Source organism: Squalius cephalus (assembly GCF_949319135.1).
Source record: "Squalius cephalus genome assembly, chromosome: 8".
In the NCBI taxonomy this organism is placed as follows: domain Eukaryota; kingdom Metazoa; phylum Chordata; class Actinopteri; order Cypriniformes; family Leuciscidae; genus Squalius; species Squalius cephalus.
The window spans coordinates 45,739,680-45,756,077 of record NC_137129.1 but is presented as its reverse complement, the minus strand read 5'-3'; the positions used below and the strand labels follow the sequence as shown (position 1 = coordinate 45,756,077).

General features: G+C 40.2%; 2 protein-coding genes across 5 annotated transcripts in view; one reads left to right on the top strand and one right to left on the bottom strand.

The window, feature by feature from the left end:
* The window catches only part of sema6ca (sema domain, transmembrane domain (TM), and cytoplasmic domain, (semaphorin) 6Ca), a 28,439-nt gene extending 24,262 nt beyond the window's left edge, over window positions 1-4,177 (top strand). For 2 of the 3 annotated variants that reach the window (XM_079879868.1, XM_079879867.1), the window contains exons 18-19: window positions 117-170; window positions 1,098-3,550. In XM_079879868.1, the coding sequence (XP_079735994.1) occupies window positions 117-170; window positions 1,098-2,077 (1,034 nt within the window). In that variant the 3' untranslated portion in view covers window positions 2,078-3,550. Of the gene's footprint in view, window positions 1-116; window positions 171-1,097 lie in introns of all 3 variants that reach the window. The other variant, XM_079879866.1, reaches the window with a different exon arrangement.
* Window positions 4,178-4,256: 79 nt separating this feature from the next.
* On the bottom strand, window positions 4,257-16,364 carry dus3l (dihydrouridine synthase 3-like). 2 transcript variants are annotated; one of them, XM_079879887.1, is made up of 15 exons: window positions 16,235-16,364; window positions 15,313-15,380; window positions 14,928-15,177; window positions 14,005-14,370; window positions 12,780-12,863; window positions 12,500-12,541; window positions 12,268-12,420; window positions 10,819-10,935; window positions 9,888-9,953; window positions 8,856-8,966; window positions 8,676-8,772; window positions 7,146-7,221; window positions 6,455-6,643; window positions 5,586-5,714; window positions 4,257-4,627 (listed from the first exon to the last, which is right to left on the bottom strand). In XM_079879887.1, exons 2-15 carry the CDS (start codon window positions 15,360-15,362, stop codon window positions 4,555-4,557), a joined length of 1,803 nt encoding a protein of 600 aa, XP_079736013.1. In that variant the 5' UTR covers window positions 15,363-15,380; window positions 16,235-16,364; the 3' UTR covers window positions 4,257-4,554. The 2 variants fall into 2 exon arrangements, with proteins under 2 accessions (XP_079736013.1, XP_079736014.1); XM_079879888.1 differs by having other exon boundaries at window positions 15,313-15,377; window positions 16,235-16,317.
* Between the last annotated feature and the right edge of the window lie 34 nt (window positions 16,365-16,398).

The window sequence follows — 16,398 nt, the reverse complement described above, 5'->3', positions numbered from 1 at the left end:
GAATATTCCATATATGCCAATATTCTGGAATTGTGCAAATATTTATATATATAAAAACACTGTTCTAATACTAATGTAAACTGATTGCAATCTGTTCTATGTTCACATGTGCTCAGATGTGATGTCCGCCACAGGAAGTGATGTGAACTCAGCTGTGGATTCAGTGTCTGGTCAGTGTCACACACATTATGATGTCATGTCTGAGTATTGCTGGGGTTAGTTGAGTGTGTGAGGTTCAGTGCTAACGTCAGTCACAAGGCAGTTTACTGCAATTTACAATCTACTGTTTTCCAATTTAGCAAAGTCACATCACTCATCATCATGACCAATCAGTGTTAGTCATTGCTGTCACTTCAGTGTGTGTTATATGTAGCTCGTGTTATATTGGTAATGCTCAACCCAATTAATTCATTACACATCTTACCTTTAGGGTTTAAGACACGTTGGAGGTCATCCTGACTTTAAGAGGTTATTTACAATCATTTTTAAGAACATTCTTTTCAGGAATTCAAATTCTTCTTACGTTTTGTCTCGAAGAAATTTGAGAAAAAAGATACAGAGTTAGAAAAGAGAAGAAAATAGCAGTTAAGAAGAATTTAACTCTTTAAAATGTTTTGTGAATCCGGCCTCTGAAGTAATAATACAGAAACACTTTACAAGATCCCATTAGATAATGTGAGTGCATTAACTAACAATGAGCATTACATATATTACAGTATTTATTAATCTGTGTTATGGTTAGTTAATAACTACAGCTGTTCATTGTTCGTTCATGTCAGCTACTGATACATCTTTTGATTTTAATAATGTATTAGTAAATGTTAAAATTAACATTAAGAGTAAAAAAAAAAGTATTTTCCATTTTTAATTAACTAATGTAGTTAACTAATGTTAACTAATGTTAACTAATGTAACCTTATTGGAAAGTGTTACCAATAATACAAACAACTCAAAGCTAAAGCTTCATATTTTCAGGCTCAGTGCATCAGTTCTCATGTCAGAAACCTGGAGAAACTCTAATGCAGCTTCAGTTTTAAGATCCTTCATTGCCAAAGCATTGCAGCATATAATAATAATGAATGTGTCTGTGTGTGCAGGAGTGAAGCAGCTTCCTGAAGCGGCGAGCGCGAGCGACGGCTTCCACTACACTCTTCTGGGCGCGTGTGTGTTGGTGGCGTTCGTATTGGGTGCGATCGCGTCGGGTTTACTGGTGTCGTGTTTCTGTGGTCAGAGATCCCAGCGAGAACAAGAGCCAGAGGCGCCGCTTCCTCACGCGCTCTCGCTCAACAGCCTCGCCAAACTCAACCGCCTGCTGGACACCAAACAGGACAAGAACGACATCACTTCCTCCCAGAACTACAGCTCCGGCCCGCCCTGCCGGCAGCCACCCGTCAAGCCACACGCAACCGTGGAGGAAGAGCTGGTCTCGACGCTGCCCACCCCCGACTCCACCCCCGAGCTGCCAATCAAGAACTTAAAGGCTCTGAACAGCCAATGGGAGAGAAGCCACACCCACAACTCCACCCTGCAGGGGTTTCCAACCAATCAGACACTTTCTATCAATCACACACCTTCAGAAAACCACGGCGACGACATATTCAAACACATCCCGCAATCCCAAGTGCGTGATGTCACCAATCCAGTGTCGTACAGCCTGACGTTACAGATGCCCTCCTCATACTACAGTTGCCTAAAAGAGACGCCTGAAACCACAACGCTTCAGCAGGCTCCACTGCAAACGCTTCCCGAACGGCCACACGGCATCAATCACGTCCAATCACAGCGCAAAGTCCTCATCAAGATGGGAAACGGGGTCACGACGGCCCGCCAGCACACTTTCAACCCGAAGTCGGCGCTCGCTGGCAACATCTACGAGATCCACAGGCCGCTAGTCACGGGCGGCTCGTGTCTGACGCGACAGCACAGCTACAGCGAGCCTCCTCTCCTCCAGCGCACGGCCCTCGTCAGACGCACCGCATCGCTCAAACCGCAGATCCCCCCTAAACCTGTGAACATACCCGCCAGAACTCTGCACCTGCACCTGCACACACAACCACTGACCTCTGACCCCGAATGACCCCACGAGCTGCACAGCACACCTAGAGGGAAGGTCCGGGACTGAACACTAGCACACTGATCACTGCACTGCATATACTGTAGCGAACATGATCTCATTACATCGCATGTTTAATTCAGCATGTGGCGTCTAAATGTCTTTCAGATAAAACTGCTAGTTTGACACAATTATGAACAGGATTTTGGATATTTTGCAGATAAACAAGCTCTGTGTCCAACAAAAGTTTATTAGTTTTTCATGTTTTGTTCATTCTGATAATCTTGACAAATGAACAACTTTTATGAATTTTGAAGGCTACAACCGGCAGAAGTAAAACGCTAAAGTTTGGCTATAAATGAACTGCACCACAGTCACATGACTTCAACATCACCGCCATTACGCTTCAATAACTTGATCAATATTTAAAATCTGCAAGTTGGAAATTGAGAATAGTTTGCAAGAACTCGATTATAAACACAACGTTGCTAGTGAGTTTACCTGATTAATGCCCCTATTTTCCCGCTTAATGCCACTTGTAAGCAAACGTCTTTTTCAAGACATGTAAAAGCTTAAAAAAGCACGAGTGGGAATTACTCATAGAATAAATCATAAACATATCTTGAGCTTGTGTTCACCACAGACCTTATTACAAAAACACATAAAAATCCCACTGACTTCAACATGATGGAACCAGTTGTTCAAAAATAACTAGTTTCTTGAAGGTCATATCAAGTGCATTGCATTGTGGGATAGAGTATTCCATCATGGTGTTCGTGCACATACTGTGTCCAGTCAGCATGCTGCAGTAGAAGTGTGCTAGTGTTCTCTTCTGAACGTGACTCCACTTCAGGAAATGGGATGAGAACAATGCAGTTGTCGCACACTGAATTTTGAATCATGAGTGTGTGTATGTGTGTGTGTGTGTGTGTGTGTGCGCACCAGTATTAATGTTTCTGTTTTCATCGAGGAGGAAATGAGACCCGGAGAACGACTCGAGCCGGACTGAACCCATCCATGCATTAGTAATATCTCAAGCATCACACCAGACTGACGTTAGTAAGGCAGAGGAGTTGATTATGATGTGTTTGCATTCATGTGTGCCTTACGTGGTGTTTGTTAGAGGTCAGAGGTCAGAGGTGAGGATACCCATAAACACTCATCACCACAGACGCCTCCTGGAGTCCATCAGCTGGTGCAGGACCATGAAGAGCAGAACTTTCACACACAGGTGTCTTTCAGCTGTAAATGTCATGCAGAAGACACGAGCCTCCAGAAATACTGACTGGCAGAGCATTTACTTTAAAATCATTAATATTGCATTGCTTGCAGAAATACCCATATTTCTTCACCAAGCACAGATACTTCTGTAATATTTCCAAAAGTGACTATTTTTCAGGGCCTGCTGCAAAGATGAGCAACAGGATGTGATGTCATGCTTGCTTTAATAAACTATGCAAAATGATAATTAATAAATGCTGTGCTCTCACACTAGAGGGAATTCTGAAGGCTTTATTCTTTTAAACTCGTTTGATGCCAAGCGACCTGAATGAGTCCACTCTTCAACAAATAAGCACAAACTCTTTATTTCTTATTGATTTTTCAGGTAAACGACTTAATTATGTCTTCAGTCATTGTTCTTCTCCAGTAAATGCATCTTGATTTAAGAATGTTGAGACGTTGTACTGGAAAACAAGACAGAAACACTGAAGAACATCATTTTTTGCAGTGCATGCTGGGTTTTCATCCGAGATCAGACGTTTAGAGCTTTTCACTGCACAGAATCACAGGTCAGAGTTCATCCAACTTCTGTATGCTGGAAAGGACACAATGATTTCATGTTTGTATACCTGCTGCCCTGTGTGTGTGTGTGTGTGTGTGTCGCACCCTCTGACAGTAGCTCCGCCCACCTGATCAGCAGAGGCCGTGATTGGTGCAGCCTGAGGGTTTGTATCGCACATATTCTTGAATGTGTTTAATAAGAGCACTGTATTCTGGGAGATGTGTAGTTCTCAGGTGACTGTGTAAACTCTGATCATTAAAGATGATAAACACTGGCACAATCATGTCAAAACACTCATGCTATGCACTTAATAAAAACATTGCTAAAAGATGCTAATGTACAAAATGCAATATTTCAGTGTTTTCACTAGATCACATGATCTCTGGTGCGACGGGCGATTAAATGTGAACTGCAGTCATTAGTGAGTATTCGACTTTATTCTCTTTCACATCATCAGTACAGAACCAGAGAAGATCAGTGTCGATCTGTTTCATTCTGTTGATCAGTTCTGCTTTAATTATAAAACAGTGCATTTATATCTAACACACACACACACCTCTTCAGTATTACACATCTCTAATACATTTAAAATAAAATAAAGCTGAATATAAATAACTTCGGCTTAATCATGTTCAAACAAGATAGAAATAAAACAAAAGAAAATAAAAGTTTGATTAGCACTCTTTTATTCAGTAATCAGCCTCTCTGCAGCCGATGGTCATTTGTAAGCGTTGGCCTTGTGTTTCGGCAGGAAGCTGAAGTTGTTCGGCACCGGACCCAACAGCATCTCACTGCAGAGCCAACAGAAGACGACAGGCCCTTAGTCATGCGTTTAATTAGACGTTACGTTAGTAAATCAATTATAAAAAACATAACACACCAAACACACAAGTTAAACTCCTTGTGAGTGAAATTTATCCAGTAAATACCAATTCTTATTTCAGTATATAAATTCATAAGAGAAATCATAACATGAAACTATAAAATGCAAACGGGTATTAAATTTAACACACAAAACTCAGTTTAGCTGTCTAATAAGAGAAGACTTCTCAGCCAATGATTCCAGCCAAAGCTTTGCACTAAATTGGAACAAAATATTTGTGAATAAGCAGCATTTCCTTCCCATGTGTTCAAAAAACTGGTAATAAAAGTACGTTTCTGCAATCGGACTCTTTTTCCCTCCATCATAAACGAGTGTGTCTCAGAGCGTCAGATGAAACACAGTAAACGCTGTCGTGTTCTCTGGCGTTCGGATGCTGGTGTGTGAGACGCTTCTGGAGGGAATTAAACCAAATTACACCACACTTCGACTCCGGCGTTTCAGAAACACCAAACCAACATTAGAGATGCTGCGATGCCATTGGTCCGCTGGTTACTCCAGTTATCCAATCACAGCCTCCGCTGAGTCACATGAGGTTTGATGGATTTATTCTGTAAATGTGTTTCCATCGTAGTTTATGCACATCTTATCAGATAAAAAAAAAAGGTCAGTTTTTATGTGCATTTTTAGAATATATGCGCATCTTGACATTTCCATACAGTTCTTTTATACAATATTCCAAAATGCGCATAAAAATAGTTGGATGGAAATGTCAAGATGTGCATAAATTCTAAAAATGCACATAAAAACAGATTTTTTATCTGATAAGATGTGCATAAACTGAGATGGAAACACAGTGTAACTGAGGAGGAGTTGTGGGCTGTAGTGTTCTGCTCTTGGTCAGAGAGATGTGTGAATGACTCGGTCACCTGATCTGTATCCAGTCTCCCACGTGTTGACTGGCCATCAGAGTCTCCATGTAATCCCGGCCCATGTAGAACGGCGGACGCTCGTTGATCTTCTGCGGGACTCTCTCCAACAATCCCACGGGAATATACCTGAACACACGTGTACACTCAGCTCCATACGGGTTTGGATCGTCATGAAGGTGAGCAGTGTGTTTACACAGGGTTCACACATACACACTGCACAATCTAATTCCAGGACTCAAACTCAAGGACTTTAAGCACTGCTTTTTAGGGTTTTTTCAGGGACTACAATCAGATATAATGATTCCTCATTCAAACTGATTTTTCTCCTTCAACATATCTGAATATATGATTGACCTGAAGAATAAAAGCTGTATCATATACTGGGATATTTATATGAGCAATATCACACTAATAGCCATGCGAAACGCCTCTATATCTGTATCAGACGAGCTGCGGCGTTAATTCTGTGTGAAAAGATTGTTTTATCAATAAATAAAAAAATTAATTTCCCATAATGTCTTTCAATAATTCAAGTACTTCTTCATAAAAATGGCTGTTTTCAAGGGTTTTCCAGGACTTGCATTTCAGAAAGTCAAACTCAAGCACTTCGAGGACCTTCTACGAACCGTTTAATGCAGGGTTAGGCACCAATGCTGCATTATTCTAAATGTCATAATCATTTGTTAACAGACAAGTATTCATTACTGCAATGAGCTCACTGGTTCTGCATTAAATTACATTGTTTAAATTAATACCTTTTTCGCTAACTGTGATTTTGTATATGTACATTTCTGAAATGCATAACTTAGTTTCCTCTGATAACAGATCACTTGAAATGATGTGTGTTGTGAAATTCTCCTCGTCACCTGCACAGGAAGGAGAGCCACTCCAACAGGAAGCTGCGCGTCTTCTCTACGCCCTGCGTGTCGGAGCCCCAGTGCTCCAGGCCGAAGTTGCTGAAGTCCCGCAGGATGTCCAGGCGCTCGCTGGAGGAAATGTCCCAGTGTCGGCTCTCCTTGATCTCAGTGAAGAGCCACGGCTTGATCAGCGCGCCCCTAACAGACACCAAAGAGTTCTTTCAGGAAGGACCAGGGCCGGGTTTCCCGATAACGATGTATCTCAGCTCTTAAGAGCGCTCTCAATGTGCAAGGTTACGAACGCTCGCCACGGTTTCCCAAAAATGTTCGTGTCTGTCTGAAAGCTAGTTATTTTAGTCGATAAAGTTTTAAATATGGATATTTTTCTTACACAAACGCTTCGCTTCACTTCATAAGGCCGTTATTAACCCTGTGGAGCACTTTAATCATGAATAGATGCACTTTAATCATGGATAGATGCACTTTTTAATATAACTCTGATTGTGTTCGTCTGAAAGAAGAGTGTCATACACACCTAGGATGACTTGAGGGAGAGTAAATCATGGGCTAATTTTCATTTTTGGGTGAACTATCCCTTTAAGATCAGTCGTACGATCGTTTTTACGAACTTCTTAGGCTTACGATGCTTCTGGGAAACGCAGCCCAGAACGACACCGATGATGCAGTGACGCAGACTGACCTCGCCACCATGATCCCCGACACTCCCGTTTCTCTGGCCTTCATGGCGTCTTCATACGACAGGATATCTCCGTTACCTGTGGGACAAACACCAACAGAGCCAATCAGGGATCACCATAACGGTATCAGCCGATATATGACCATTGATAATGTTATCGCTATCGACCCGATAAGAAAATATGTCGATATATTAAAGCCGATAAATAATGTATTATTCCCTTCAGCTGAGACGCTTCAGATGCGCACTGTTCAACATGATGGATTTGAATTGCTTGAAATATGATTGAAATCACTTCAAAAAAGGAAAATACAGTTCAGTGCAACATGTGCAGCGCAAGTCCGTCATATCGGCCACATAAAACTATAATGAGAACAGAATTATCTGTTATCGGCTTTCAAATATAAAGAATTATCGGTTTTCAAATATAAAGAATTATCGGTTTTCAAATATAAAGAATTATTGGTTGTCGGCTTTTAAATATAAAGAATTTTTGGTTGTTGGCTTTTAAATATAAAGAATTATCGGTTTTCAAATATTAAGAATTTTCGGTTATCGGTTTTCAAATATAAAGAATTATTGGTTATCGGTTTTCAAATATTAAGAATTTTCGGTTATCGGTTTTCAAATATAAAGAATTATTGGTTATCTGCTTTTAAATATAAAGAATTATTGGTTGTCGGCTTTTAAATATAAAGAATTTTTAGTTATCTGCTTTTAAATATAAAGAATTATCGGTTATCGGTTTTCAAATATAAAGAATTATTGGTTATCTGCTTTTAAATATAAAGAATTATTGGTTATCTGCTTTTAAATATAAAGAATTATCGGTTGTCGGCTTTTAAATATAAAGAATTATCGGTTATCGGTTTTCAAATATTAAGAATTTTCGGTTATCGGTTTTCAAATATAAAGAATTATTGGTTATCTGCTTTTAAATATAAAGAATTATTGGTTATCTGCTTTTAAATATAAAGAATTATTGGTTATCTGCTTTTAAATATAAAGAATTTTTGGTTATCTGCTTTTAAATATAAAGAATTATCGGTTGTCGGCTTTTAAATATAAAGAATTTTTAGTTATCTGCTTTTAAATATAAAGAATTATCGGTTATTGGTTTTCAAATATAAAGAATTATCGGTTATCGGTTTTCAAATATTAAGAATTATCGGTTATCGGTTTTCAAATATAAAGAATTATCGGTTATCGGTTTTCAAATATTAAGAATTATCGGTTATCTGCTTTTAAATATAAAGAATTTTTAGTTATCTGCTTTTAAATATAAAGAATTATCGGTTATTGGTTTTCAAATATAAAGAATTATCGGTTATCGGTTTTCAAATATTAAGAATTATCGGTTTTCAAATATAAAGAATTATCGGTTATCGGTTTTCAAATATTAAGAATTATCGGTTATCGGTTTTCAAATATAAAGAATTATCGGTTTTCAAATATAAAGAATTATTGGTCATCGGTGTATCCCTAGAGTCAGAGCATCTGAAGTATGGAGCATCCTCCGCGGCGTCTACTCACCGAACAGCGGTACAGGAGCGGCGAGTTGTGAGCAAGTGTCGATATAATCCCAGTCAGCTGACTTCGTGTAACGCTGTTCTCGTGATCTGCCGTGCAGCTGCGGAGGAAAAACACTCACTGATTCGTCACCATGATGAACGAAACCTCATCTTAGCTTGAGCTCGCTGAACTTCACCGTACCGTGATGAGCGACACGCCCCACTTCTTCATCTCTGGGATCAGCTTGTGCGCGACGTTGCAGTTCTGCTGAACTCCCGTACGGATCTTAACCGTTAGAGGAACGTCCAGAACCTGAAGAAGAGCAAAAGAGACGCGTCACAAACAGCACAGCTACACATCATCTGTTTATTATCAGATTGAGGGCGCAGTCGGACTGACACGCCTTCATGGAAAACTCAGATTCAGCTCGATCTGAATGAAATATCAACTGGATTGAAGGGAGCTGCAGACCTGAAATAATCCGACCAATAGGAAAAAACAGCATGTAAATGCTTGAATCGTCTCAGATTCACAAATATCTTGTGCACATTTGCAGTGCCGTGATGAGCATATTTACAAATGTCTTACAAACATGCGTGTTTAATTACGTCTTGCGTTTTAAGAACTTTAAGACTCAATATTCACTAAATATCTGCTAAAAAGCAGTTCTGACATAAATTTGTGATGCAAAACAATCATACTTGGTGTTCTCCGGGTCTGCATGCAGCGAACTGAAGTTTTGGTCGTAATACAGAAATGCAAATGTAATGAATATGTGTATCGTATTGTAACATTTAGGGTTCGTATAACTATAACTTGACCTCCTTTGGTTTCCATGCTATCAACAATACAAAAACACTAAAGAGTCATGTAAAACCTCTTGTAGGTTCTCAAAGAATATAAAATATAAAACATGAGAAATTATGAACTCCTATAAAAAAAAAAGTTCCTTTGTCAATTTGACATAAAAATGTCAATTTTACGTCAAAATTATCACGGCGTCTTTCTTCAATTCTGAACGCAATACATAAATGCAAAAGTTAATGTATAGAATCAGATTGTGACATTTAGGGTTCATATAAACATAACTTGCAGAATCTGAAATCGATTTGATGAAAACATGTTCATGTAAACAAACCTACTGACGTCCAATGATGCAGCTCAACGACGCCATACAAGACGAACACTCAACACACTCTTTAAACATCAAGGTCAAGGTCTCGGTTCACTTACAGAGTTCATTCCCCTCACGATTTGCTCAAATTTGGTGGTTCGTGTCATGAGGCCACATCCGCCGCCCTGAGGAAACACAGATCAGTTAATCACTGCTTACACGCTCACACAAACTAGCGTTCTTCTGAAAATAAGGCAACGCTGTGTGTTGGGGGTCAAATCGACCTCCTTTGGTTTACATGCAATTCACCAAAAATCAAAACTAAAGAATCATGTAAAAACCTCTATTGTATCTTTTCAGTGACAAACCCCCCCACAAATATCTGAAATTATTAACTCCTATACTATAAAAAAAACCTTTGTGTTGGTGGTAAATTCTATGTTTTTATTTCTATTTATTTATTCTATAGTATTTATTTCTATTTGTACTATTGGTGTAAAATGCCTTTAGTAAAGAAATTAAGAAACAAAAAAAAACATTTCGACAGTAAAACTCAAATAGAAGAAGAAACAGCAAATTCTCTTCTGATTCAGAACACAAGTCTTCAATTTCCAGTAAACTTTTAAGTCTTAAATTCTCACGCATTTCATATTTTGACAGGCTATGATACAGGTTTTCAGTTGTTTTACACAAGTGTTGATTTTTGGCAAACTGCATGGAAACCAATTCCAATTCAAAGGTCATTTTGACCATCGTAGTCAGAAATTTGTACAGGCTTTCCAAACGCTAAACTTTGCATGCACATTCATGGCCCTATGAGAAATATTCACAATTTCAAGGAATAAACAGTTTCAAGCCGTGTAAAAATCTGCGACTCAATAGTGAAACTCCAGAAAACATGAATCGTGACAGTGTGTTCACTATGATCTATGTAAAACAGCATCAGTATACAGGTTATTATTGATATCTGACTAAATAATGACAGTATGTGTGTGAACTATTCCTTTAAAAGCTGCTAATGGCCTCCCAGCCTGCTTTTCTGTACGTTACCTTCTTGTAAACCAGATCGATGGGGCAGCCGGAGTTTATATCCACAAAATCCACATCGATGTTCTGATTGAGCAGCTCGGCACATCTGGTCATGGTGTCTGGAAAACATCCTTCCAGCTGAAACACAACCTCACGTCAGTTCATGCGGGAGACACCGTACACACACGTCTACTGTATCAGACTTTACGTCACGTAAAAACAACCAAAACGGCAGCCAATTCAACAGCTGGGAAGCTGGGTAGGAAATGCTACACATTTTACTGGTTGATATGCAATTTTTAGCCATATTATTATTTTGCAAGAACATAAAGTCAAGTCAAAACACTACAGGCTAAACCTTTTTTTTTCATGCACTGGTCAGTTTTGAGATTTTGGGATATTTGGCTTTTCATAGCGTGTTTTTTCAGACTAGTGGAAAGAAAACATCCAATATACATCCAAAATTAATTAATATATATATTCCAAGTGGTTGTTCATATACTGTATCATTCGCCTGATTTATAGAACATTTTACTCCTAAAAGCATGGTGAACATGTGACTGTTGATTTATGGAATGATAAACTGAGAAATCCCCTCGGAAAAATCCTTTAACTCTAATGTCAACAAAATCAAAGCTGCTTTATCCAATTTTCAGATTTCTGTTATGGAAATGTATGCAAATTAGCACATATTTAATTAGACCATGCCTCATTTGCATAAGAAACATTTCAGAATCTTGTAATACAAAAAGTGTTTCCAATAAACTGTGGAAGTGCGAATATGACTTATATTCTCCTGTAGTGTTTTGCTCTAAATAACAGTGATAATGATCAACACATGGACCCAGTCTGGCGTTACGAGCCTAGAAACCAATAATAACGTCACTCCAATGACACGAACGGCTCACAATTATGGTAATTCCAGCATTAAGTTTCATCAAAGCAGTCAATATCTCCCTGTATAACGAGTCAGACTGTCATTAAAGGTGCTATATGTAAGTTTTTCACTCTACTAAAGCATAAAATACCATAACATGTTTGCATATATTGAGGAAACACACACTCGTTTCTCTGACGAACACTTCTACAGCCAGTTATTTTACTCTGAAATGTGCGTTTCCAGGCTGGAATGTTTAGTTGTGGTCTGTGATATACTGCTCGTTGCCAATTTTCATTCATTTCGTTCGTTCCTGTTGCGTGTGCTCGATCTGGCGACCCGTGTGAGCGGCGAGTCTGTGGAGGCGGGAGAAACCACGATCTCTGATATTTTGAATTGGACTGCAGTACCTATCTCTACCACTAGCTGTCAATCTTACAGACTGCACCTTTAATGATCACACACTGATACGCTGAGGCGTAAGGCGTCACACACACTGATACGCTGAGGCGTAAGGCGTCACACACACTGATACGCTGAGGCGTAAGGCGTCACACACACTGATACGCTGAGGCGTAAGGCGTCACACACACCTGAACGCCGAACAGGTCTTCGCTGGCGTGCCTCTTGAGGAGAGCCCATTCAGACGCCTGTCCCTGCAGGAGATTAGTGCACATGGCCATCTCTCCACACGTGACGTCGGCCCCGAAGCGCTTACACACGCGCCGGAACGGCAGATTCCCACACTGCACAGAACACACACACACACCATGAGCTGCGAGAAACACGTCTCACGAGCACTCACATTAACCCGGGAGAGTTTACCGTAGTAAGAGGAGCCAGATACAGCTTGTCTCTGAAATCCACCTGAGGTACAAGAGTCAAAGATCTCAGAATTAAACACTAGTGGGGATCAGGTACACATATTATATACAACATAAGTGTATAATAATGTCTAAACTTTTAGGAGATCAAAAATGCAATTTTATTTCATATTTCACCAGTTTCATTTGGATTGTGGGATACTGGTTGGTTGATGCAAGCTTGGCTATTTTCAAGTGGAAATACTATAAAAGAGCATTATATAGTATGTTATTCCAAACACCTGTTTCTTCTCACACGGTCGCAGCTTGATGATGTCAGCGTCTGTAATCGGCCCCACAGTCTTCACCGGAGGAACCGCACTCTCCTGCAATTCAGATTATATTTACGTATTTCACTAAAACATCTTGAACATTTGTTTTTAGGAAACCCACGAGCCTGTATGTTTGAAGCAGCGCTGATCTAGCGATTAAACACTTTAAAAAGCACCGATTCTGCTCCTGATGTTGTTTCAGGCTCTACTAGAACAGGTTTTCCTGCTTGAATGTTGATTATTCTCCCCATCTTCTCCATTGTTGCGGCTCCTCTCTTCCCAGTCTGTCAGTAACGCTCTGTTTACTTCCTGTCTCTATGAAGCCCCTCCTTCTGAAAAGCACACTGTGCTCTGATTGGTCGGCTGGAGCAGTGTGTTGTGATTGGTCGAGCGCTTCGAGTGTGTTTGGGAAATGTCCCGCCCCTTATTATAACCACCAGTTTAACACACTATTAACTAACTCAACCAGGCCCCGCCCCTTTATTCTGCGTATTAATTATTTAAATGAGGAATATTATGACATGTTCAAGTTTATATTGAGTGGTCAAGTGATATAAGGTGATAACACAGACCGTAAAAAAAATATGGGCGTAGTGTTTCTGAAGATTTTTGAAGCCCAAAGTGGGCGGAGCCGACCGTCGCCATCTTGGCAGCGTCACTCCCGGATAAACGAAAATGTGCAGCGAGGCGGATTAGCTGAGGTGACGTGACGCTAACAGACAGCAGACAAACGGCTAGCAGTGACATCAGCGGCAATCCACCTGTCACTCAAGCGGCCACGCCCTTAATTATGCACAACTTTAAGGCTTAATATAATTTAAACGGATGAGTTATAAATAAATTCACCCCTCACAGTCGTCATGAAGGGCTAAATTAGCTTTATAGACCAAAACCAGTTTTTGCTCCAGACTGTAAACATGTTTTTCTCTGCTGTAAAGTTGGGCATTTTAACATGCGGGTCTATGGGACTGACTCTCTTCTGCAGCCGGCCTCTAGTGGCCAGTCCATGAACTGCAGTTCAACTCACTTCAGTGTTGGACTCAAGAGAGTTGGTTTCAACACACTACTAACTAACTTAACCAGGCCCGCCTCTTTATTCTAGTCTTTTTATTCTGCGTATGAATTATTATAATGAGGAATATTGTGAGTGTTCGCTCCAGTTAATCAGTGATATCAGGTAATGGCTGATGTTTACCTGTGTCTCCGGGTCTCTCTGCTCCTCCTCCAGCTTCTTCCCCCGGCTGATGGTCTTCAGGAAGGCCTCGGCGCCGCTGAAGCTCACCTGCTTCTTCCTCAGGCGTCTCTGCAGGTCTTTGTCCAGGTGGTTCCTGACCGTCTCTCTGTCGGCGCTGGGCTTGTAGAGGTCGGCGTTCACCAGGTTCTTCATCTCGGCGCTGGTGTGAGCTTTAGCAAACCTGCAGGTGACGCCGTACTGACACTTGCCGAAGGTGTTGAACAGGTAACACTGCTCTCCCAGATCCTCCGCTTTACTGCGCATGTACTCTGACACGTCGTGGAGGAAGCGGCACTTATCGCCGAAGAAGCACTTAGTGTCTCGCTCCTGGAAGACACGCGGATAATGCTAACAACTGTAGCGTTACAGGAGCGTTATGATAAACCAAACCAGAGATATCGCTTAAAGTCCCCCTGCCTTCATGCCTTAAATATCTGGACTGTAACTCGACACCCTTGCCTCATTTAGTATGTGCGGTGCTATGAATATGCAAATGAGCCCCGCCTCCACTCACTCAGCTCAGAGATCCACTGGTTGACGATCACACGTTGATCTGATTGGTTACAAGGTAGTTTGTGACGTCAGAAACACCAGCGATTTCAAAGCGTGTTTTTGAGACTGTCTTTGGTTCACTGCAGTTTTAAGGAGGAAATACTCAGCAATGCTGTCGACTTATGAATTTACACATGGTTTGTCTTAAAGCAGATTAAAAACACCACATAGACACATAAACAACATTAAAAGCTGGATTTCCACCACAGGGGGACTTTAAGCAGCCATTTTAAATGGTTTTGGTTAACTATAGTAACACTGGGCGAATGGGGGAAGTGTTTGGAAACCTATTTGGTAACTATTACTACTGTATATATATATATATATCTCACCTGAATGATTGACGGACACAATCGTCTGCCCTCGTAGCTCTGAGGTTTCATGCGAGGTCTGGATTTATTCTGTCCTCTCCTCCTCTTCTTCTCCTCCTCCTTCTTCTCTGGTTCCTCGGGCGCTCCTTCGCTGTCCAGTCGGATCCTCTTCTGCTCCGGTTCTCCAGAGTCTCGCTCCGCATCTTCGCTCTTCTGACCCGGCCGGCCCGAATCCAGGAACGCGTGGAACTTCTCTTTGCTGGTGAGGAACCTGGGAACACACAGATGTTTGAGTACATCAGACTCGAGTCACTCATAAACACATATCGCTCGACAGACGCCATGATTATTAATATCATAATCAAATTATTAACATCATAATCAGAACACAAATATATAACCGTACTGTTCTTTAATAGGGGCAGTTCCTCTCTCGACCTCCACAGCCGATTCCATCCTGAACACTCAAACCTGCTGGGAAAACCAGAAACACTGTCCTAATGGTTCAAATGTCTTCAGGAAAACAGGACTTTTATTTTGAAACACATTTACATATTAACACATATGCTGCAGGCAGGCCTTCGAAACAGTGCAAAATATGTAAATGAATAAATGCATGCATACAACATGTCTTAAGGTGATCATATTGTGGAAAACAGGACTTTTATTTTGAAATAAACTATCTGACGATGTTGATGTGATATTGTCATAATCATGAGCTCATTAACATAAGACCGCCCACATTTACAGAACACCTTGGCTTATGTGAAAATAAATAACACAAATAAGATTAAAAAAAAAAAAAAAAAAATTGGAATATAACTGATAAAAACAATATTTTAACAAAGTTCTCCTACAGTTTTTTTTTTTACTAATAATGAGTAGAATTTATTTTTACATGTAACTTAAAAACTAAATATTTTCCAAATAATATTTAGACACATACTGTAAAAAATAATAATAATAAGGATAAATAAATTGGTTCTTTATACAAGAAAATATGCCTTTTAGATTTGAGGATGAATCCGTGGCATCTGAAAGACTGAAACGCCCTGACATAACATAATTACATTTTAATTGTTGCAAGGACCAGAGGACTTACTCTAACATTATAAGTGGCCTTTAGATGATAACTTGCACATAAAGCCTCTTCAGATGTATTGCACATAGAGCCACACTGGATTAAAAGGGTTAAAAGATCATGACAGTCGAAAACAACGAGCGCATCTGAAGAGCATGTGTGTGTCTTACTAAACACCGATCGCACAGCAGCTCTGAGATCAGTTCAGATTCATGTCTGATTATTATTATTGACCATCATCACTCACCGAGCACTGAAGTTTCTCTCTGCACATGCACAGTCTGCAGCTGCGCAACTCTCTAATGTGTCCGGCCGGAAACACGAGCACGCGCACTGAGGTTCCGCTTCAACACGCGCCACCGCGGTTCATGATGGGACTACAAATTAAAAGTATACAACTGAAACATTTTA